General features: G+C 45.1%; 1 protein-coding gene across 1 annotated transcript in view; it reads right to left on the bottom strand.

Annotated features, from left to right (window-relative positions):
- The window catches only part of EPAS1 (endothelial PAS domain protein 1), a 79,907-nt gene extending 56,329 nt beyond the window's left edge, over positions 1–23,578 (bottom strand). Inside the window, exon 1 of the mRNA XM_075412857.1 lies at positions 23,278–23,578. Coding sequence (XP_075268972.1) covers positions 23,278–23,303 — 26 coding nt within the window. The 5' untranslated portion in view covers positions 23,304–23,578. The remainder of the gene's footprint in view (positions 1–23,277) is intronic.
- Between the last annotated feature and the right edge of the window lie 234 nt (positions 23,579–23,812).

Here is a 23,812-nt window from a genome sequence, read left to right on the forward strand (position 1 = left end):
TAATTTGTGATATGCAGACCACATAAAAGGGTACTTTCTCAAAGGCAACAAATAATGTCATTACCGGTTATTCAGTCTGAAATTGCCAACAGAACCCAAGCATAAACATTTATTAACATGTAAGGCAAAATTCAAAGCTAGTGACAAAGTATTTCAAAGAAAGAATATTCTACTTTGTAAAAACAAATTAAAGAGTTCTGCTGCCGTAATTTCTTTAATGACTATTCAGTTTTGTGACAAATCACCTACTGATACTGTCAAATGCCATTTCATTTTCTAATAAAAATTTTATTTTTCTTAGAATAACTTTTTTAAAAACCTGAGATAAATATAGTTTAGTTTTTATGTCCCTTCAGCAATCGTTACATGACCAATTACAAACAAATTTTACTGCCGGGCCAGGTCACACTGATGAAAATAAATTAATATTACAGTACACGGAAATTCAGAAGAGCAAGAAAATACTTCTTGGACTACAACCAAGGCAATTTCAAAGCACAAACATGAATATAATTTAATCATTTCCTTACAAGCAGGCTTGGCTACAGGGCTCCCAAAGTAATGATAAAAATGAAGTCACAGAGAATGTATTTTAAGAGGACCTTTACTGAGAGGGGGGAGGAGAAAGAACATGGTAGTTGAATATTTTTAAACCAGCTTTCCACAGATGGGTCTAAATCAAGCTCTTATGATTCTTCCCTGTCATAACCCACTACAGAGGTTAAAGGTTGAAGCTTTCCCAGAGGTTCATTGTGCATAACAAACACTATAAGTTCCCCAAATTTAGTTTATATATAACAGAAGTGCTGTGGCCATTTACATCCCATACAGTCCCATTAGTACTGAACAGGGCATAAGCAGGGCAGGCAAAAGCATGACATGGCCACGTTTTCAATTAATTTCTTTACTCGCGCCTGCAAAAGTTAGTGCTTCTTACGCTCCTTAAAACATGCAGTGAAAGGATGACAGAACAAAACCTTTGCTGCAAACATACAGACAGTTGGTCACAAATAGTGTATTTTTTTCCCCTAATGCATTAAAATGATTAGTCATCTACTGTTAAGCGTTCCAAAGAGACTTAGGGGTGCTCACTTTTTTTTTTTTTTTGCTTTTGAGCAGAGGTCCAATGTATACTTTGAGTAATTTGAGATCGTGAGCTCTACAAGCTGGACTGGAGGAGCAAGTTCAACACCCTGTGGCTAACTGGGGGGAATCCTGGGGACATACAGTCGGTGGGAGCTTGGCCACTGCCAAAGCTGAAGCCTTTGGCTCTTACTCCAGGCTCCTGACCTGTATGGTATGCCATGTCTCTAATTTATCTTCAGACAACAGCAGGGACACTGGTAGGAGAGGGACGGCTGTTGAATGAGTGTGCTGAACTGTCCAGGAAACCATCATTCCAACTGCAGTTAGGACTCGTTCTTCTAAAACCGTCTCATATCAACCAATGAAATAAAAAAACAACTTTTCCTTCAACTTTTTGAAACATTTCAAAAAAATAAAACACCCAATACACTGGATATTGTCCCAGAAGGCGCTGCAAGCACAATCAAAATGGCAAAGTGAAGCTACTGATCTTCACAAGACATCGTCATCATCAGCAAACTCAATTTAAGGAAATTTTTCTGCCCCAAGCTGTTCATACAGCGTTGGGGAAGAACAAAGGGACACTAATGATGCTGTTGCACGTACTGCACAGCCCAGCCAGGATCAGGGAAGAGTCAAAGGGCCTGAGGACACAAGTCTGTTGCTCCACTAGCCGCTCCCCCTCCAGCCACCCACCCCCCGTGACATTTGCTGTGGGCACGCTGGTGCTGCAGAAGCCATCGTCAAACACTTGAAGGTTGAAGTCTTCACAATACGATGTGAATGAAAACCCAGTTTCCGCCGGTTTTGTGAATACAGTTGGTACCCGTAAACCTATCCTTCTCACACTCGGGCGATCTTTGACATTACCGTGCCCTACAAATATCCAGAACTTGTTTGGCACACGATGAAGTTTCAAAAACAAGAACAGCACTGTAATTATTGTTTTGCTTTGTATATAAGTATTGGTGACCACAAAATATATTTAAGGATATTTGCTGTATATGCAATTGCATGTAGCACATAAACATCTCTCTCTTCAGCAGAGCCTATGTCCCCACATTACCTACCCTGGTGCACGCTCAGCTTTTTGGAGCACACATCACCATCTCCTCTCCTCACCACTCCCTGCCTACACCAGTGCTCTCCCATCCATCAGTGCCTCACTCCTCCTCCTGCAACACCCTACAAGTCTCCATCACAGACTTTATACTTTCCAAGCAGTAACAGATGCACAGCAGAGTCTCAGCATCAGCATAAACTAAATGCCCTCAGTTCTTCAGTAAAGCCACCCTACAGGAAGCAAATGCAAATTACTGCCTTCCACACACAAGGCACAGTCCTGAAGACCTTGCTATTAAATCATTAACCTTCGCCTTTCATTTTACCCATTTCCAGTATTCAAATGTTTCTTGAAATAGACCATGTTACTATTTCCCCATGTTGCATTTTGTTACCAAGTATGGTTCAGTCAACGGAGTGAAAGTGACAAACAAATGAGAGCACCAATTTTTTATGCAACAAGAAAGGAGTTCAATAATTATAGCAACAGTTAACCACAGGGTCCCCATAATCCTTGCAAAAACTCTCTTTGTTCCTGATTCTTATTCAATCCCTAAACCAAGAACTTCAAAGACCCCTAAATGCTGTTGTGTCTGCTTTCCGAGGCTACAACTCTGCACCCTACGATGCTCCAGTTTATCAGGAGATGATGCAAGCCATGGCTAGTATCCTACCTCTGTAATACCCCAGCGTTAGGTCAAGGCTAGAGTTCTGCTAAGGGTATGTAAAATGTGTTTTGCTGTGGAAAAACATACACTCCATTTGGAGAAAAGGCGGAATAACTCTTGGAATAACTATGGTTGCCAGTAGCAAATGTTTATTTTCCTGCAAAACAAGCAAAGCAGAAGCAACAAAAATACTCATAAAGAGCCCTTACTAACCATCAGACCTAAAGTTGATTCATACACATATTAATGTTAGATACACAGTGATGAGAATGACTGCTCAAAAAGCATGTACGGCCAGGAGGGTTTTTGCTGGAGATTTGGATAGAGTGAAAGTAAAGCTGGTTTGCCCCTTCTTCAACCCTTTCTACCCTCTTGGGGTTTCCTTGCCAACAGAGGAATACACAGGAACAGCTCTGGTGGGCCAGGAGAGTGGCTGATGCAGCCCAGCATCTTCCCATCAGCCCATTTCAATCAGCAGACACTTAGAGAAGGACACAGCAAGCCGAGCGATCCTTCCCCAAACACATTCTCCCAGCCTCCATGCATTTGTCCTCCCCTGAGCACCATCCCCACGGCCGGTTCAGTCAAACCTCTAGTGGCCACAGATGCTCGTGATGACTGAAGTCTGGCATGTACCCAAGCCTCAGCAAAAACCTTTGAAACTACATGCTGTGGTAGGCCAGCATGACACTCCGAGCTGAAACTGCTCATCAGCTTTCTCCACAGCTCAGGGTCCTGTCCTGCCGGCCCTCCCATGCAGCAGGTAACCTACAGCAGTCTCCTCAGGAGAAATTCGTGCTGGTGAACAGGGCTCCACAGGTAGGGAAGGCAGAGCCCCCTTGTCCCTTTCCCAGCCCCCGGGCAACACTGGTGCTGCGGATGCCACCTCCACCCACAGGACAGCCTCACCAAGCCTGCAGGAGCACTGGCACCAGTGGAAGAACAGCGTACCTAGCGTCCTCCGTTAAAGCTCCTGCTGCCTTGAGCTTTTCTTTGCCTTTGTTTCAAAAATGGTCTCGTCCTCACTCACTAAAGGAAACAGGAATTATTTTGTTGTTGTTGTTTAGATAAACTGAAGTGTGAAAACTGTGTAAGATGTCCTTGTTCTTTCTGGGACTTTTTGTTGACATTTCAAAAAGGTACGTTTTCATAGTTTTATTCTGCCCTGCTCCCGCATCATCCCCCAATGCTTTAAAAATGCAAACAAAAACCAATGCACCGTAAGCGACAGTAACATTGACCATTCACTTCTGCTTGATCTGGTAGGTCTAACAACCAGAGAGCTTCTCAGATCTCTATTTTTTGTAGCATGGCTAAGACTACACTTCCTCACCATAGCATATGCTGGGTTTTAATGTTAATTTTACAGTTCTTTCATTTCACTTTTTCAAACCACATCCATTTAAGCTTTTTAAGCATACTTAAACACACGCATGTACTAATTGTTGTCATTAAGACCTATCCTCTAAAAGGCTAAATATACTGCATTACTACTTCAGACAGTAGGAGAAACTGCTCCAAAACTCCCGAGGTCCTCAGTACTTAGCAAAACTGGATTTTATTGTATACAACAGAATTGTTGTTACACACCTACAGCATTCCCTCATGTGCACAGCTCCCTAATTACAGCATACGAGTCACAACACTGCATAATACTGCATGAGACGTGGCATGTTTAGCGGTGACAGCACAAGTCTGGCTTTCCCTGCTGATAGACCACAACCTCTGGGAGAGTTCATTAAAAAAATTAAAATTATAAGAAGAAAATAAATATCAGCAACTCTTTCTCAACTGTGTTACTCATAGAAGTATCTAAAAAATTCAGAAATACGTGCCATTCCCCTCTGCATGACACCTATGAAGAGGTTTCCAGACACTGCCCACTCTGCCGGCTGCAGGACGCAGTTCACGAAAAATGCTCTAATGCTCTTTGGCACGGTAAGCCTAACCCTGTTTCTGGTGTTTCCAGTTAGTCTTTACACAGTCTCTTCCGCAGATAAGAAGTTTATTCTTGCTCCTGTAAAAGTTCAGCCTGAGAAACACTGAGCGAGATCTTCAGCTTCAGGAAGGGGCAGGCACGCAGGGCTGCAAACACCCAGCGTCAGGCAAGCTGCTCCCCTCTGCCTTTATCTGTGAGCACCGGCATTTTGAAAGCGTGTATCTGCCCCGACACATCCCTCAGAGAAGGGCAGTATCTCGCCGCACCAAAAGCCGAGTGACGGAGGCTGCCGTACCCCTCGGGGATATCTGTTGCTCCCCTGCTGTGGCGAGACACATGTGGACTGGCGATCAGCATCCTTAACACGAGCTCACATGAAGCTCAAGACGTGGCCGTATACTCAGCCACACAAGAGACACAGGGTGTTCCCCAGCTTCTAAAGTAGATTACTGCATACAGCTACATGCTTGTTTACTTGACCGAGATCCATATTTAGACATGTATACAAGTGCACAATCCTGAGCTGTTTATTCAGACAAAACACCCCCTGAATGCAGCGAGTATGTGTCTGCCTGTGCAGCTGAGGATTAGACCCTTAAATCTTCTGCTGTGCCCATTTGCATATTTCTAAATCATCAAAGGAAAAGAAAAAATTAAAAGCGAGGAGAAGATGACCATTTGACCGCAGACCTCTCCAACACTCGGCCATGTTTGGATTCAGCGAGCACGTGTGCCCCTCTGACATTGCTGATACACGTACCACAGCTCACTTGGAAATCCAGGCTTGCAATTCTTTACTGTGGTTGAGCCCATCTATTTTGACCAAGAGTTTCTAAACCTCTTTCCAACTCTGTGACTTTATAAGCCAAAACATTTTTTCTGAAATCTTTTAAAAGTGCTCAAATGATTTACAGGAGGGTGAAATATTTTTTAAAAGAAACAGATTGTTGGGTCCTAAAATTTCTCTGTAACTGCTTCCATTTAGAGAGGAAATCCCTCCCTATTGACCGTGAACTGTGTCCTCTAGCTGGCTAAGCGATGCTCATTCCAACACCTTTTGTAATTCTTACACTTCTTCCTTAATCTTAGGGCCAACCCAGCATCAGTCTACTCCTACCATGCAATTCGTATTTGTATGGCTTATCCAGGACTCCAAACCCATCAGTGAGAAGCAAGCTTGGTACTGACACATGATGCAGCTTCTCCATCATTGGCACAAACATGCTGAGGTGAACCTGATCTATTTGGCATCCATACTGCTAGAGCTGTATGGTCAAGCCATACTAGGAACTCTGGCTTTGCATCCATCTGCCAAAAATGCAGTCTATTTAATACACGCCCCCCAGAAGTGTTGGTATTCATAATACTATAAAATGGTCTGCTAGGTGTCAGTAGGATCACCACTACATGACTTTGACAATTCTCCAAGCATTATATTAGCTTGACTATAGTCATTAAAATGTTGATCCTAAGAATACAAGGCAATAAACCACTTTTAAATTACCAGAAAAGCCACCTCATAACACACCTTAACCAGTAAAAGTGTATTTTCCATTAAATTAATCCGATTAATAGACAGTGTTGCAAGAAGTCATGTGTAGGCAGCATGAACTATTCGATGTCAAAGTTACTATGACAACCGGATAACCTGGATTCATGGAAGAGATGATAGTATGAGATGATCTAAACAAAATCTCGCATAACTGTGATGACTAAGTCAATTCTAAAGCTTTCCCTTAAAATCATTCTTCTGTTTCTTCACAGCAGATAGCATTTAACTGTAAGATCGTACAAGATCTGAGAACTAGAACACACAAAATAAGTAAAGTCTATTGAGTAAGTTCACAAACACACTGAAGCCACTATTTCGTAATCTTTGCTCTCCAGCTTTTCAAAACCATGCTGGGAATGGGGCTGCCAAGGAACATGAGCAACAGTTTGAAAACTGCATTTAGAAAGGGGGTCCTAGAAAGCGTCATGTTAGACGAGTGTCTTTCTGAAAACGAGTTACTGACAAAGCTCTGTAATTACACACAGTGTTATATGTATAAATGCATACGCAAACACAAATACTTAAAAGATAATCAGAATAAATGCAGAGTTACATGACACAAACTGCTATAAAATTCACTTCCAAATCATATATACAAATAAACCACACTAATAAATGGTACAAGTTAATAAACATATTTGCTTCAACAGTAATGCTATATTAATGCATATTTTAACAGCAGACAATTGCAGAAACAACTTGTGTGGAAGCATTAAAAATCAGCAGAATGAAGAGAGTATTTTCTCAAACACCTTGACTCGCTAACCTTGTCTTAAATTTAATACTCAGGATACCTGGAGCACGTTTTCAAGGCAAATGTAAGGACTTTTAACTGAGTAACTACAAGCAATAATGAGAATTTGGTGCTCTGCAAATGTGTTCATTCAGCAATACGCTGCTCACAGTGCTGCCTCCCCCCCCCCTTAATTAATGGCTATATTTGTTACAGAAATTAGAGCAACAGCAGTGCGTATTTCAAAGGCGCAGTCAATCCAAAGTCATGCCTCGCGCTTATCTGGTCACAAGGCCACGGCAGTCAACTTTATTGCCTCCAGACACGTCGGCATCGCCGCAGGTCCCCGCCGCCGGCGCTGGCGGTTCTCCCGTGGAAGGGCGCTTCCATCGGCGTCACCGCCGGGACGTCTCCTGCCACCGACATGGCTCAGCCGCACGTTTGCAGGACTGGCCTTTTAAAAGTCACCGGTGTAAACCGGGCAGTGACCAGACCAAGCCGCGGTTATACAAGAAGCAAGGAAATATTATGCAAGACCGCAGGAAGTCAGAGGAGACAGCATTCTGGGCAGGCCTGGCAAGGAGTCTGTGTGAACTCCAGCTAACAAGCAAAGCTCGGTCATTGGCGCCAAATTCAGCAGAGAACATTCCCAGTGCTGCAAAGGATAACACTCCCCATGCTTCTGCCAGTGGGCTGCATTCCAGGACGCCATGTACCTGATGAAATGCAGATAAACCCGGGTCTTATTTTTCGCCAAGTCTTCACTTATTTTTAAAATTTGGAGCATATTTTTGGCCGATGTTTGTCAGAAGTGGCAAACGGTTTGTTTTCACGGCTTTGCTAATAGACCGCTTGTTCTTACGCTCCCTGTAATTTCAACTACAATAAGTGACCTACAAAGAAAACGTCTGGCAGAAGCCTCATTTTTTCCATGCATCTTGCCCACCTCTACCTCTAGGCACTCTGCTAATAGGATATGGGAAGGTTACGGGTACCTTTTCTCTTGGCGTTTTGGAATGATCACTGCAAGCGGACTTGGCACAAAAATATGATGCCCACCTCGCACACAACTATACTATTTTAATCAGCTTCCATGCAGAAAATAATTGGGGTTTTTTGCATTTTTGGGAACTACCTCATCCAGGTCCTACTTGGAGAAGACATCCATTAAAACGAAGCAAACTTTTGTTTCCAAAATGGCTGAAAAATTGGCCTTAATCTGGCAAACCTTCATCATTTAGCAACACGTGAATTCAGAGAAGCTTTATGCTTTGTTCTAGGATTCACCTTTAAAACACCAATGATAAAAAGCTGGAGGTAGGAACCCATTTTGAGGTTCACACATACACGCTGCCAAATAAGAAGCACAGCATGCAAAGTCTTACACAACACAAAACAATTACCAATTGTGATGAGCGTAGACAAAGCATTCCCAAGAGAATATATTTTATGTTTGTAATCGCCCTCAAAAAATACACAATAGTGCTCTCCTTCCAGCAAATACACAATACAAACAAAAACCAAACAGTAGCACTGCCTTGGCTGGGGGAAGTGACTCCGAGAAGTATAATAGCTCTCCAGTAGATACCAATTGCCAAGACCAATGAACCAATTTTAAAAGTTTTCATCATTACCATTATTTATGGGAACAACAAACATACTCAACTCCTAACAAGAGATTCCCGTCTTCCCCATGGTTTGCACATGAAAAGGTTCCCATAACCTACCGCTTTTGCAAAAATAATTAAACAAGCACGGCAGCAACACACAGAATCACAGAATGGTAGGGCTGGAAGGGACCTCTGTGGGTCATCTAGTCCAAACCCCCCTGCCGAAGCAGGGTCACCTACAGCAGACTGCAGAGGACCGCGTCCTGGCGGGTCTTGAATATCTCCAGAGAAGGAGACTCCGCAACCCCTCTGGGCAGCCTATTCCAGTGCTCCGTCACCCTCAGAGGGAAAAAGTGAAAATGTTAGCGGTGACAATGCCTTGGTTGTCAATGCCAGCTTAACAATGGCCCAAATTAACCATCAACTAACTTGACAACCCCCACACAGCTGCACCTCTCCAGCCAAAACAGACCTTTCTACCGCCGGATCCAGAGTTATAGCTGTTCAGAAGTGCAGTTGTTTCTCCAGCTGAAGACAACAATTCCTGACGAGCAGACAGGAGCCCAGCTACACCTCTTGGGGCCCATGTCCAGCATACACTGGTGATTCTAACGTGGCCAGTCTAAAACCCAGAATCACAGAATGTTAGGGGTTGGAACGGACCTCTGTGGGTCATCTAGTCCAAACCTCCTGCCGAAGCAGGGTCACCTACAGCAAGCTGCACAGGACCTTGTCCAGGTGGGTCTTGAATATCTCCAGAGAAGGAGACTCCACAACCTCCCTGGGCAGCCTGTTCCAGTGTTCCGTCACCCTCAGAGGGAAGAAATTCTTCCTCATGTTCAGACAGAACTTCCTGTGCTGCAGTTTGTGCCCATTGCCCCTTGTCCTGTCACTGGGCACCACTGAAAAGAGTCTGGTCCCATCCTCCTGACACCCACCCTTCAGATATTTACAAGCATTTATAAGGTCCTCTCGCAGCCTTCTCTTCTTTAGGCTGAACAAGTCCAGCTCCCTCAGCCTCCCCTCGTAGGAGAGATGTTCCAGTCCCCTCACCATCCTTGTAGCCCTCCGCTGGACTCTCTCCAATAGTTCCTCATCTTTCTTGAACTGGGGAGTCCAGAACTGGACACAGTACTCCAGATGAGGCCTCACTAGGGCAGTGTAGAGGGGAAGGAGAACCTCCCTCGATCTGCTGGCCACACTCCTCTTGATGCACCCCAGGATCCCACTGGCCTTCTTGGCAGCCAGGGCACACTGCCGGCTCATGGTTAACCTGTCATCCACCAGGACACCCAGGTCTCTCTTCACAGAGCTGCTCTCCAGCAGGTCCACCCCAAGCCTGTACTGATGCATGGGGTTGTTCCTCCCACACCTCGCAGTATCAACTGTTAGTATTAATCATAGTTGTGCAGCAGTTTCTTCAACCAAAACCAGCAACGTCAAAGCACATTGAAACACCTGGAAATGCCCAGCGTAAGGACAAACCTTTTACCTGCATCTATCGCTACCAAACAGCCAGGCGAACATCTCGCAGCGAGTTGTCACAAGGCCACAAGGGTTACTTGCCACAAGCGAACCACGCTACAGAAGCAAGGAGCTGTTGTGCGCCCAAGGGCAGCAGCAGAACCCCATTTCTGCAGCTGTGCAGACTGATGCCGGGCCCTGGTACCTGCGGCACGGCGAGACAGGGCTGGCTGGGGCTTCTGCCCCTGCGGCACCTGTGGCCGCAGGGAGCCTTGGGTCTCTGCAGGGGAACGCACTTGTGCTGCAACCTTCCTTGAAGAGACACAACACTTTGTTTCTGAACACCTATTCCCAGGTGTTTAATATCCTTGAGATCCTTACAGCTCCATCAGAAATGGAGACAGAGACACAGTGTAACTGTGTAAGCCTTGATTCTTTAAGAAAATAAGCTAGAAGAGGATAGTTCTTCTAATCACTGTCTCATCTTCTATTAAATGTAAATCCTCCATTAAAATTTATTTTCATTATTGCATTTCCCATCAGCTCACCCAGCCAAAATCCTTCTCCGAACTTCCCATATGCAATTCATACTCCGCTACAACCAACTATAACATACCAACCACTACAAGCAATAAAGCATTTACCTCCTCTGGGGCAGAGGGGGAGAAGTTTTGACTCTCAACAGCTAGCATATCTCTAGGCTGAGGCCTTCTCTTTATTTTCCTTCAGTACAGTAATTTCATATTCCACAGCTTCACTGTATGTCCTACAACAACTCCTGGTACATGAGCAAATGAAATACTTTTAAACAGAGGGTACGGAAATAGCTCTCCCCACCAATTTTTTCATTCTTACAACTTTGTAAATCAGAACTGATCTCCAACACAAATAACAGTATAAGAACAGATGCTTGCTCTGCTTTCCTCACACCTTACTAAGTGTTTGACCATTCACTTGCTTAATCTACCAGCTAACAGAAGTAGAATCCAAGTGGAACGATCACAAAATTCCCTTTCAAGAGGGATAAAGTCTGACACTACACACAGTTTATGTAACATTTTCCTCAAAGGTATTTTCACAAAGCAGTACCCAGAGGTCTCAGGCAGGAACTGAACCCCATTTTGATAAAAGCTCTAGACATATTATCAGGCTTCAAATATTTTGGCGCTGGAGTTATTTTGATACAAAAGCCAGAGCACTCAATCTGGTAAGGTACAAACAGAAACACGACCAACAGGAGCACACAGCTCAATGTACAAATGACTCAGGTAGGCTCATTCCACCGCTGTAACCTACTCAAAATGCAACACAACATTAAATCATTCTATGCTTGTACTGTATTCAGCATATCAACTCCCTCTGAAAGACTGCTCTGTAACTACGTCACGTTGGGATGATTTGTTCTTAATGCTTTTAACAGGTCAGGCTGTAGTTACACCATTCCTCTTTTCAGCTCTGACTTTAGGTGAACCTCTGCTCCCCATCAGCCATCTCCACACCTGAAACCCTTACTGTGACCTGCAATGCAGACTTTGCTCCCTGCTCATTTTATTCCCCAGGCTGGAAGAGCACTGAAAAGTCACCGCTTTTTGAACAGGCACTATTTGCTGTCATCCACCTCTGTTAAAATAAACAAATAAATAATTAAAAACAACAAACGGAAATCAACAGGGCTGGTTTGTTGCTTCATGCTTGTCTCTAGAGAAGCTGGAATTTAGTTACACGGTATTTATGGCGGCGTTCAGGTTTGGGGGGTGGGGGATGCTGTTCTAAGATTTGGCAGGCAAAGGAAAAGGAGCGGTGCTATACAGATAACACAGCTTCTTGCATTATCTTCTTCGGGGCCTGTGTATACAGCATGCAAAGCTGCCAATAAAAGCCTGTATAAAATGTCAGGCTTTTCTCAGCGTCTTTTCTTTTGACTGCAGAACCAGGCTGCTCCCTCTTCAGGCCTGCCCTGCCACCCACACGCCGGAGAAGCCTTGATGTTAATGAAGATCCCCAGACTTCAGCCTGTGCAGTCTATGTGAAGGAGCTGACGTTGGCTAACCTCTCAACCCATGTCAGATTAACCCTGTAATTCAGCACTGCTTTCCCTTCTTACAGCTCCCAGTTCACAGAAACCGAGAGCAAACGATTGCCGGCTGAAACCCTAGTGAACTCCCCGTCTGCAGAAGAGACTGGTTTTGTCCTTTTGTGCTGGTTGCCCCGCAGGTTGCTCACCTGCCTGCTTCATGATTAAATCTGAAAGAATGGGGGGGGGGGTGTTTATCATCTCCCAGACACCTTCAGGGTGCTGTAACCCCCCACTACCACCACCCCATCTCCTCAATTGCTTGGGGCATCTAAGTTGCACGTAGATCTTATATGACAGGAGGGCCAAACTGAAAAGTGAAGCAAACGGAAGCGTAGGTCACCCGGCAGCACGTGGGTGTAACCTACATATTGAGGGGTAATGCGGAGTGGTGCAGAAAAGAAAGGCATTAACCAGGTGATGTAAGAAGAGCAAGAGATAACCAAACTCCTTCCATTTGACAATCCCCTGTTTAAAGCACTTTCAAGTTAGGTTTATCACACAAACTTCTTGCCACCATCGCTACAGCATTGTGTTAGGCATAGAAAGTCCCTACTTTATTTAAAGTTTACAGTCTAAATAAATAAGACACACAAAGGGTGGAAGGAAGGATATACTACCATCCCACTTTTCCAGACCGGGGATCGAGGACAAGGACAGAGATCAGCCATCCCGTGCAGGCTGCATTACCAACCCAACACCCCCAGCAGGACACAGAGCCAGGGACGGGCGAGCGGGGCTTTTGGAGGGGGTGCGGAGGGGAAAGGCGACGGGAGACGCAGCTGCAGAGGCCAGAACAGCTTGCTGAAGCTGCTGTTCAGCGGCCAGGCCAGCAACCAGACGCGGCTTTCACAGCCAGCTCTACCGAGAGCAGCAAGCAAGCTCAAGAGACATAGAATCCAAGAAATGGTTTTATTCAGCTTCGCTGTGCTTTGGCTTAGGTCCCCATGCTAAAGAGGCTTTGTTTGGGCCAGCCATGAAGTTAACAAACAAAAGTAGGGTTGGGGGGGTTGTTTTTCTTAAATGGGAAAGAATGGGTGTTTCGAAACACCAATATTAAGTTTCCCTCAAGATACCTGCACTTGCTTCTATTTCATTTTCAAGCCAGTACATGCCTAAGCGAACGGGATAGTCTCCTTTTGTGAATCACTGGGAACATAAATATGGCTTTGCTGTAGTGTGAAAGTCAGTAGCAGCATTAAGACAACTTGAACATGGAAAGGATGTTCCCATAAAAAAGTCCTTCTGATTAGTAATGGCAATAAACACATCCTTCAAACAATTTTCAGGGGAAAACCCAATAACTGGAGGTATTAACAGCAACTGACAAATCTCACAGCTGCAGTACATAAACAGCCCACCCGCAGCTGAACCAAGCTACGTTCCATCAGTCAGATGAGAAATCTTCCTCCAAATCATGCTTGTAAAACTGCTGCATTAAGCAATAAAGCAGGTCAACCACCCCAAATGTCTAATTTTTCTTAAAAATGTAAGTAATACTACTTTGTTAAGACCAAGCACCATCTTCTTGGACAGATGGGTTAGTGGTTTCCCCCTCTGCAAGCGAAGGTCACTCATCTCCTGTGCAAACGTTGGCAAACTCCAACTCTCTGTATTCCCTGGTGCACATGAGTCAGCTTAAAGGATGACGGGAAACGGGTCGCCTGGGTCAATATGGGGATGCACTGGAAGAAGTAAACCAAAAGCTGCATTCGCCATAGATTTCCTTTGTGACAGAGGTTCCCTTTAAGGAGGGATAGGAAAACCCAGGGACAGCCAGAGCCAGCAGTAAGCAAAGCCCTGCTGCCGCTCCTCCAAGGACAGCTCTTCCCTCCTGGTGAGGGCAACATGCAGAGGCCGCTCCCAAAGGCTCTCCACTTCAGAGAACTGGGCAAACGCAGCCTTCCCAGAACAATCATCTGGCAAACGCTGTACAGGAATAATACCAGAAGCATTTCCACCAATTTCCAATCTTCTCTCATAGATGATGGAACACACCAGAGGCAACGGAGCCCTTAGTAAAAATCCTGGAGTGGAGTATAGCTATAATTGGTCACTGGGTTTGTATCCCAAAGAAATACTGCCTAAGGAGTCATGGCATGATAAAGCCACTTGATGTCGAACTTCTTCTCACACATGTATGTATGATGCTGCCATTCCACGGATCATTTGAAAAACATTTTTGTTCTAAAGCAAGCTTCTTATCAGCACTAAATCAATACTCTCCAAAACTACCTAAGAATCTGAAGATACTGTCAATGCATCAACTGACGAGTATGTTATTTCACCATAACAGCATACAACAATCTAACCAGGCAGAACAACGCATACAGTCTCAGAATAGAGTCTGGTATTTTCAACAAGTTTTGGATACAAATTTCACGAACTGAAAGTTTGGTACATTCCTAGCAACATTCCCTATTTACAAATGTAGAAATACGGAGAGGGGTGAGGATTTTTTTTCCAGCGTTTGTTAATGTTACAAAGATCTTTGAAGTATTGTGACAACAAGTACCCAATAACACCAAGAATTTACTGGCAGAGAGGGTGATACAATTGTGAATGGACAGGGCTGGAAGACCAACACCAGCCACGAGAATGTCCCAAACACAATGACTAAATAGGGTTGCTTTGTAGTTTATCATACAAATGCAAGTGTGAACGACAACGGTGATACCAAGAGTTTAAGTACCTTTTTATGGCAGTAAAGACCTTAGATATGCTAATGATGAAACAAAATACAAGGAATGTTCTTCAGTACTTCCACTACCTGTATAAAAACTGCCTAATAACCATCCCACTTCATGCTTCCTTCAGCTTATTGCCTCAGCAAATACTTCATCTTACAAGCACATGAATATGTCTTAAAGGAAAAATACTATACACTAACTTTTGAACACTATTAGACGACTTGCACCAAACCTTTCAGCTCTTCATGGATTTTTCCCAGCGCTAAGATTTTTCAAAGTTCGTAGGGCCTCTGACACTACAAATTAGAAACAGCTTTCCCTTTTAAGAAAAGAAGGGCAATAGGGCACATTTTTTGGTTTCATGTAATTTATTCAGGTTTTGGCTTCTTAAACTGAAGTCATTCAGCAAATCACCTTCTGTGTATTAAATAATATATATACTAAGGGACTCAGAAGCCAATTACCTAAAGAAAATGCATGTATTAGGCCAAAGGTGGTTATCACCTGGGATCATTATATTTCAAGATATTACTACATCTGTTACTTAAAGCAATAGCTTTCTTGGGAAAGGTAAACATTTCTATCTCTCACCATACGTAGGCAGGTTTTCAAGAACACGACTCTTGAAATTATCAGTCCTTCGAGAACAAGCAGCTTAGAAATTCTGCAACATGCTGTTTTCACCTCTCCCACATTTTGACTTTCTTGTCATATGAGGAGCCAGTAATGTGGGCCAGGGGGCAGGGAGGGCCTTTATTGCTACGTTTTCAATTATACTACTGTCTTTAAATAGCTATTCACATAACCAAAGCCAGAGAAGACCTTTGTCATGGCCGAGTCACACTTCCTGCCTAACCCAATCCAAAGGCGACTAAATATTTTCATCAGACCTGGCAACTGGTTTAATCAATTGCAGTTTTTGAAAGACTGGGACTGTTTTGAGTTCAAGGCCTCAAGTGATGAGGGCTTCATCAGTAACATAAAACGAATACTTAATATTTTGATTAAGCAGATAAACTTAAAAAGAGCCTTTCTGGAAGGAACTTGATTCAGGTCAAGCCACCAGATCAGATTCATGTATGTGGCTTTCAGTGAAACAAAGAAGATCTGGGAAAAAAAACCAACTGAGTCAAACACCAGAAAAGAAAGAAAAAAATCTTTACACTAAGAAGAGGCTAAAGATTACTTAAGTCTCATTCAAATGAAATTTAAAACACCTAGTTTAAGATTAACAATGCAGTGCGACACAGGAATTGAGAAAGTTTATTCAAATGAAATCAAATCTAAAACATTTCAGCACTCTCCAAATGTTTTGACAATTTCTCAACCCCATCTCTTCATTTTAGTCTAACACTAGCTCTTATTTCCCCTGTGCACTGGAAACTTATTTTCCAAGAAAATATTTATTTTTACAGAAAATATTTGCTCTACCAGCTGCATCCACAGCTCTTCCAATGCTCAGTAGCTCATTGTTCAAAACTTGCAGCTTATATCTTACTTCATTTGCCTAACTCTATCCAAATGTATTTTGATATATTAGGTAATGAGTAACAAATATTTACAACAGATTAAGTTCACGTTTCAGTAGCCCCAAATAGTTTCTAAATGATCCTGGTAATCTTCTTACACATACACCTTCAGACAGACTGCTTGCTTATCAAGTGCTGTAAGTTACACCCACATGATTCATCCATTAGAAGAGTTGCTCAGTTTAAAAAAAAAAACAAAACACACAACCCTCCCTGTATCCCTTCTAATTTTAGCCTCTCCTTCGATAATACAATTTCCTGAAACAAAGAGAGGATCAGACTGCTCACGCTCTTCTAGCTCCAAAATGTTATTTATAAAAGTAGTTGAATGTCTGCATACCCAAATACAAAGGGATGCTGCAGCGCTCCAGCTTTCTGTTCTGCCAGAGATGCGGAGAAGGAGGCGAAAGCAACAGGGAATGAGTGATTTCTGGAAAAAAAATTGAGGCAGATAGAGCGCACTGTAGGACTCCTCACTCGTGGCTGTTCTGTAGGAAAAAAAGAGCAGGACAACCCGCCAGAGCATGGGATCCAAGGCTGGGCACGCACCATCACCCCATGTCCCCCACCACTACGGCTATGTCTTCCAGGGACTGCGCCTATGCCAAAAGCAATAGGACAGCTAAGATGTTAAACGGGTCGTGGGCACAACAGCGCGGAAGGTGAGAAATGGTGTCTCACAGGATATATTGATCATTGGTGCAACCCTCCCCGCAGCCGGAAAGAGCTAACAGCCATGTCGGCGTGAGAGCACCCAGCAGAAAGTCTTTTTTGTCTTTTTTTTCCCCAGTTCAAAGAAACTTCAGGTAGGTCTGACACCAGCCCAGATCAATAAGAAATAGCATCATCTGCCCACCAGCTATTTCTTAAATACATCCTTCATTTTACAGATCTGACGGATTGAAGCAGACACTTGTGGGGAAATCATCACTCGGTCAACCTCACCTTCATCTTGGTAGACTGTAAAATGAGCACTGCGTTCATAGAGCAAATGGTGACCTAATCGCCACTGCACCTAGTTGGGAAGAAATAGCTGAAGAGACTTCTTAGTTGCTGTGAGTTATCTTAAGATCATGGCAAGGCAATAACTCTTAAGCTTACCAATAATACAGTAAAAAAACAAACAAATCCCAGCTAAATCCCGTCAATGGCCACAGCCCCGTTGTTCTCTCATCACAATGCTGCTTTACAGCCTGTCCACATTCTGGCCTGGGGTTTCCATTCATGGAGGTCACAGCTGGGATTCAGGGATAGCCCTCAAGAAGCAGGGGCTGGACGGGTAGCCAGGCACGGCCAAGACACTTCTTTAGAGATGCATTTACTGCTCCTGTAACGTGTTGGAAACACCAGTAAGTTGTTGAGATCTTTTTTGGAAAACAGTCAGTTTGGTTCTATAGACACTCCACAAATACTTGAGATTAAAACATACTGTAGTTAATTTCTGCATGAAAGCAGATCTCTATACGAATACATACACAGCAGGAGGAAGCAGCATTTGTAACCTGGGGGATGATCCAACATATTTACATTAGGAATGAAAAAAGCTGAAGAGCTGTATTATCCTGGTTTTGTCCCACTTGAGAGCAGAAACAAAATAAGAAGAGATTTGTCCTCCTGCCCAAATGCACAGAACTTCTTCATAAAGCTGCAATAAGCCAGTATTAATCGCACACCCACAGGCTAACATAAAGCATCTGTAAAGTTTCTGAATTTTTCTGACAGTCTTTTTGGAGGCAACACCCTAAACACTCCCCTAATCAAAGAAAACTGCTGATTCCACATATTCGCACACAGAGGAAGGGTCAAGACCAGGGCACCTCTTTGACTGAAGATCAGACATAAAAATTCAACTAAGCCAACTTTGCTTCTTGTCTGGCAAAACATTTGATCAGTTTCTACAGAACGGAATATTGAACATTTTCTGTGTCATGTAATGCAATGGACAGAGAATCACAATCGACAAGTTACCCAACACCAAACTCTTTGTAATAACAGTCAAGTAAACGAAATTACAAGTCTAACTGTTCTAAGGCCTAAATATGCCCATTTAATCAGAATTTATTACGATAGATCTTGTTTCAGCTAAATTTTTTAGACCTAAACTCAGAGGAAAGCACCAAAATCATAATTAGATTTGAGCTTAAGAAGTAAAGAGCATAAAATTAAATGAGAGTTAGTTATTTGTCAGCCAACTGGCCTACTGTACTTCATTAATCTACTTTCCAAACACACAGTAAAATAGTTTCCCATTTTACATACTTCAGAAAGAATCTCCATGAAAAGTAGCCTTGTAAATTTAAGAAAGCAGTTGTTTTTTCTTGTACAAGCAGACAAAATTTTATGCTTAGCAGATAACTACTGTATTATATTGCCTTTTAAGCCAATGGAGCACAAGAATGACAAATGAGAAAAAAAATTGCCAGCTGTATAATAATTATACTCGCACTTCTGCTTAATTTAAGAGAAGGGTTCGGTCAACCTTGTGCCAGCTACTGAGAGCAGAAGTATTTATAACTACTAAGGTATATACGACACTTTGAATATTGGAGTATTAACAGCATAGCATTTCACAAACAGCTTTAGAGGAATAAAACCATTGTATATATCAAAATTATTTTTAAATACAGCCCGCCTTTGCATTGCTCATTTCCTTACTCTAATGTTTATCCTAATTCTCAGTTTCAAAAAGATTATCCATTTGAAAATAACAGCAAAAAGTTCAACACACCTAACAGAAGCTCCTATTTGGAACTTGAAAACAAAAATACTTAATGTTTATGAATCCACCGTAATAAAAAACAGTATAGGAAGGCAGAGATATTAATTTTTGATACTCATTATGGGTCTCCTAAATTAGCAGCATAATCCCAAGACTCCTATTAGCAGAGTACCTCCAATACACAAGATGTTCCCAATGACACCGGAAGATCAAGCGCAAAGGAGACGACACAGCAAGGTGTCAGATAGTAAAGGGTGTTAGATTCTTAACCTGCTCTTGGGCTAAGTTCTGAAGGTGAGCAGAGCCAGCCCCTGCAGAGCACAAACCCGAGGAAGCCGAGGTGACTCCGGCACAGCCCGGGAAGCACGCACACTGCCACTGCACACCGCGAAAGCCGTTCAGCCCTCACTCGGCTCAGGCGCTCCGGCTCTGCAGAGGTGAAGCCGCAGCAGTTGGGTGGCAGAAGCCAAGCCTTCCCAGGTAGGCCAGGACGCCAAGCCAGAGCTCAGCCCAGCCTCTGCTACGTGCCACCGCAGGCAAAGGGGGACAGGGAGGCACGCACGCAGCCTGCCGCTCCTCACTCCTGCACCCCTGGGCCACCCTCCGGGAGCAAAGCCCTTTCCACACCTGCAGAAATACAGACAGGGCAGGGAGTGCAGAAACCAGCAGGGGCGAAAGCAAAGTGCAACAGCAGTGGCCAGGGCCATTCCAGAAGACCTGCAAGCGATGAAGTGCCTGCACCTTTGGTGTCGAAACGTACGTCCGAGCTGCTTAACGTCAACATACCATAAACACGTGCTGAAACAGGTTGTTTGTCACGAATTCAGGAGATTGCACTTCCTTTTTTCGATAACTCCAAATAAGAAAAATTGTAAGGGCGGATGTTAACATAGAAGCAAACAGGAGTAAACGAAATATGTGGGCTGCATGTGGGGAGGTGCTGAGCAATAACAAAACTTTAACAATTTTTTTATGAAGCCAAGTAATCTATCCAACAGTCTGCAAAGGAAAGCGGTCAAAGCCCCCTCAGCTGAAGTACATGAAGTTTACAAGAATATAAGGAACAATCTATGCTGGCAAGTAGACGGACAAGATCATCTAACTCACCCCTGTCACAGAATAACAGGCAAGAGGTAGTACACCTGACAACAGTGACATACCTTCAAACAGAAAGCATACTGGGTAAAACAAAACTGAGACTGTATGTTTCCTGAAATCTGCAGACTAACACCTTGGCACAGCCAAACGCTCGCGTTTCCTGGCATCTGAATTAGGTCCACTAAGAGCCAGGGACTACCTGAGCTCCGGAGAGCGGTGCCATCAGGACCGTTTCCTCATCCGGAGGAGGATCAGCCAAGAGTGACCTCAGCTTGGCAAAATCACTCTCCTGAAATAAAGGTCAGTGAAAATTGAGTCACAAGGTGTCTCCTTAGAGGGGCTCAACATCTAATAAAGCCTGAAGTGAAAGGGTAATGGAAAGCAATCAGTTACCTAGTCAATACCGGGGAGGAATCCCGTTTGTTTGCTATCTGGACCAGAAGAAGTTGAACAGATTTATATAACACTGCATCGTTAGGGTCACAAAACAATACTGTATAATTATATAGGCACGGCTAGTATAGAATCTCCCTGAGCTGCACAACTGGTTTATTTTTTATACAACTGGAAAACAAACACAAAAAATCCCCGAACACCACAACTGAAAAGGTGAAGCCAAATGATGCTTCCTACTCTCAGCGGTACCTGATTTGTCCTGAGCCTGGTTTCAAACTTTTCTCAAACATATGCTGTTGCCCATCCACAATAGTCCATTTAACACATCATCCATTTCTAAAAAAATGACCACGTCCCTCAAATAATTCAAAAGCACACGATGACTAAATAATTTAAAATCACACCAAGGTATTCTACAAGACTGCCCTAATTAAATTAGGACCCATCTACTCATTGTCATTGTACTGCGTAATGATCACAGACGTTTTTTCCTTAGCTTTTACTATTTGCTAAAATGTGTTTTACGCATTTACTCCTCCTCTTCCCAGTTTCCAATTACTGGCATTCTAGGAAACTAGAAAGACTGTGTAGATAATTTCTTTTTTTTAATTAAGTTAAAATAATAATCGTATTAATCTCAACCCAGTATCCTAGACTAATTTTAAATGGGGGAAATCAGCTTATTGAAAGTGTTAGAACATTTATTCCAAAGAAAGCAGTTGCTCTTTTCTCTTGACAGACAGAGCTTCAAACGAGAACCTGAGAATGCTCTTCAACTTAAATGGACCATTAAAAGAATCAAAGATTATCTTCCACAGAGCATCTGTAAGAGAACTGCTCCTCTAAACACATGTTCCAGAGCTGCCTGCAAATCTGGTAAATCAGATCACCCCTACCACCTTTTCCCCCTCAAATTGATTTATAAATGCTATTAGCGAGTCAGGTTAGAGTTCCTAGCTGCATATCTGGATAGAGATCAAGCAAATAATACCACTACTGTTGAACTCAAGGTAATGAATCTATTCTATAACAGTATCATAAAGCTCAAAAACAACCCCAATCTTGCTCCAATAGGCTACACAGGGTACGTCCCCACAGGGATGTACATACGTGCGCAGACAGCTTGCTACCTGAAATCCCTCATCTGATACTCTCCTGGTTCTTCCACAAACAGCAATTCACACAACAATCCCATGAGCCAGACAACAGTTAGCCTGCTTCTGAGAGAGACAGACAATTGTCACTGGAGTGTCACACGGTCCACGTAAAATCAGTGACAGAGTCACGATTAGCGTTCAAACTTTGGTCCTGTGAAGTTTCTGTGTTGGATCTGCAGAGTATTTCCACAAAGCACTTCAGCGCACTGTTCTGCAAGATTGGGCAGCGCTCAATCCCCCACTGTGCTTGAATGTAAGAGGTTAAAACCGAAGAGATAAAGAGTGCCTCATCAAAAAGAGGTGATACCATGAACGCAGTGTATTTTCAATATTCTCATTCCTATAAACTGCTATAACATTTTTATAACTACATCATCCTGTATTATAATCTTTCACTCTCTTGTTCAAGGACACAAAATGTACCCATATTTTATACCCTGCACAGAAGATTGATACCTACAACAAACTACAATTGAGGCATTCATTTAACCTTAATACATCAGTGTCTGATAAACTGAAGCTAGCTACCCAGAAAATGTATGATTTATAACACTTCCCCTACTACGTCGTCGTAGGGTGACTCAATAAAAAAGGAGCTATTGCACAAACCAAAAAGCAGCGTTTAAAGTTTAGGGCATCACCAACTGCGAAGCACGCGTGACAAACGGCAAGATAAAATTCTCAGTCTGTAAATCACATCGTTTCTGAACGCGACCGGTAGCCAGAACAGCACAGCCACCTGAGCCAGGAACAGAGCCGGCCCTGTGACCGCCGGCCGCGTAACACAGAGCGGATAAATGCCCTGTTACCAGACTTGGTGGACCTTCCCCCGCCTGCTCAGCCCTCACCGTGCCATCCACGGGAACTGTCTGTGGGCTTGGAGCCACGACTAGACGCTGCTTTTCCTAACCTCCACCTGTAACTTCTGCGTTAGGGACCGCAACTTCGGACGCTCAGCCCCGGGAGCGAGCAGGAAAACGCTCCTTGACGCGACCGCAACAGAACTTTCATTCCCTCGGGAAGGCTCGCCCTGGCAATGCCCGGCTCCGCAGCAGGGGCCGAGCCCCGCGCCCCGCCGGGCTGCTCCCCGGCCCTCGGCCCGCCACAGAGCCCCGCGGGGCTCCTCGGGCCGGAGCGGGCCCGCGTCCGGGCGGCTTCGCCCCGCTCGGTCAGTGAGCGCGCACCGCCCGCCACGGCGCGTTACAGCCAGCCCTGCAAGAGCGGCGGTCCCGCACCGGCCGTGCCCCCAGCGGTACCTGCCCGGGCAGGCGGCTCGGGGCGCGTAGGCCGGGGCCGCCCCTCGCCGCTGTGCCGCTCGGCAGGGGCAGCTCCCGCGACGGAGGAGCCCGACGCTGCCCCGCCAGCCCCAACCCGGGCTGGGCGAACCAGCTCCCGCCGCGGCCGGCCCCCGCGGCCGGGCCGGAGCTGCCGCGGGGGAAGGGGGCAGCCCGGGGAGGAAGCGGCCCGAGCAGCCCGGCGCCTTGCCCGCGGCCCCCTCACCTCTTCTTCTCCTTGTCAGCTGTCATCGCGGCGGCTGCCGGCTCCTGCGCCGCCTCTCGGGCCGGGCGGGCCGGGGCGGGCTCAGCACCTGCCCGCGCGGGGCTCGGCGAGCGGGACGTCGGTCGCTCGGTCGGGGTCTGGTTCGGCCGGGTCGCCCCCGAGGCGGGCGTACAGTCTCAGGACACTGCCGAGGATTGTACGGCCCGCCCGGGGGAGGCGGCGGCTGCTGCTGCGGGGCAGGAGCGGCGCGGCGGCGGGCTGTGCGGGCTCGGCGCCGCCCGCAGAAAGTTCTCACTTTAAGCCTTGGGACGCCCCGCCGGCCGCGGGGGCAGGGCCGGCCCCTCCGCCCCGGCCCCGGCCCGGCCCGGCCCCGCCGCGCCCGCCAATGGGGGCCCGACGGGGAGCCGCCGCCGCGCCCCGGCCTCCCCGCCCCCAGCTGCCCGGTCGCGCCGCGGGGGGTCGGCGGGACCCCCCCTCGCCCGCCACACCGGCACCTGCGGGCGGGGGGGGGGGGGGGGGGGGGTGTGGGTCCCGG

The sequence above is a fragment of the Opisthocomus hoazin genome, chromosome 2 (genome assembly GCF_030867145.1).
Source record: "Opisthocomus hoazin isolate bOpiHoa1 chromosome 2, bOpiHoa1.hap1, whole genome shotgun sequence".
NCBI lineage: Eukaryota > Metazoa > Chordata > Aves > Opisthocomiformes > Opisthocomidae > Opisthocomus > Opisthocomus hoazin.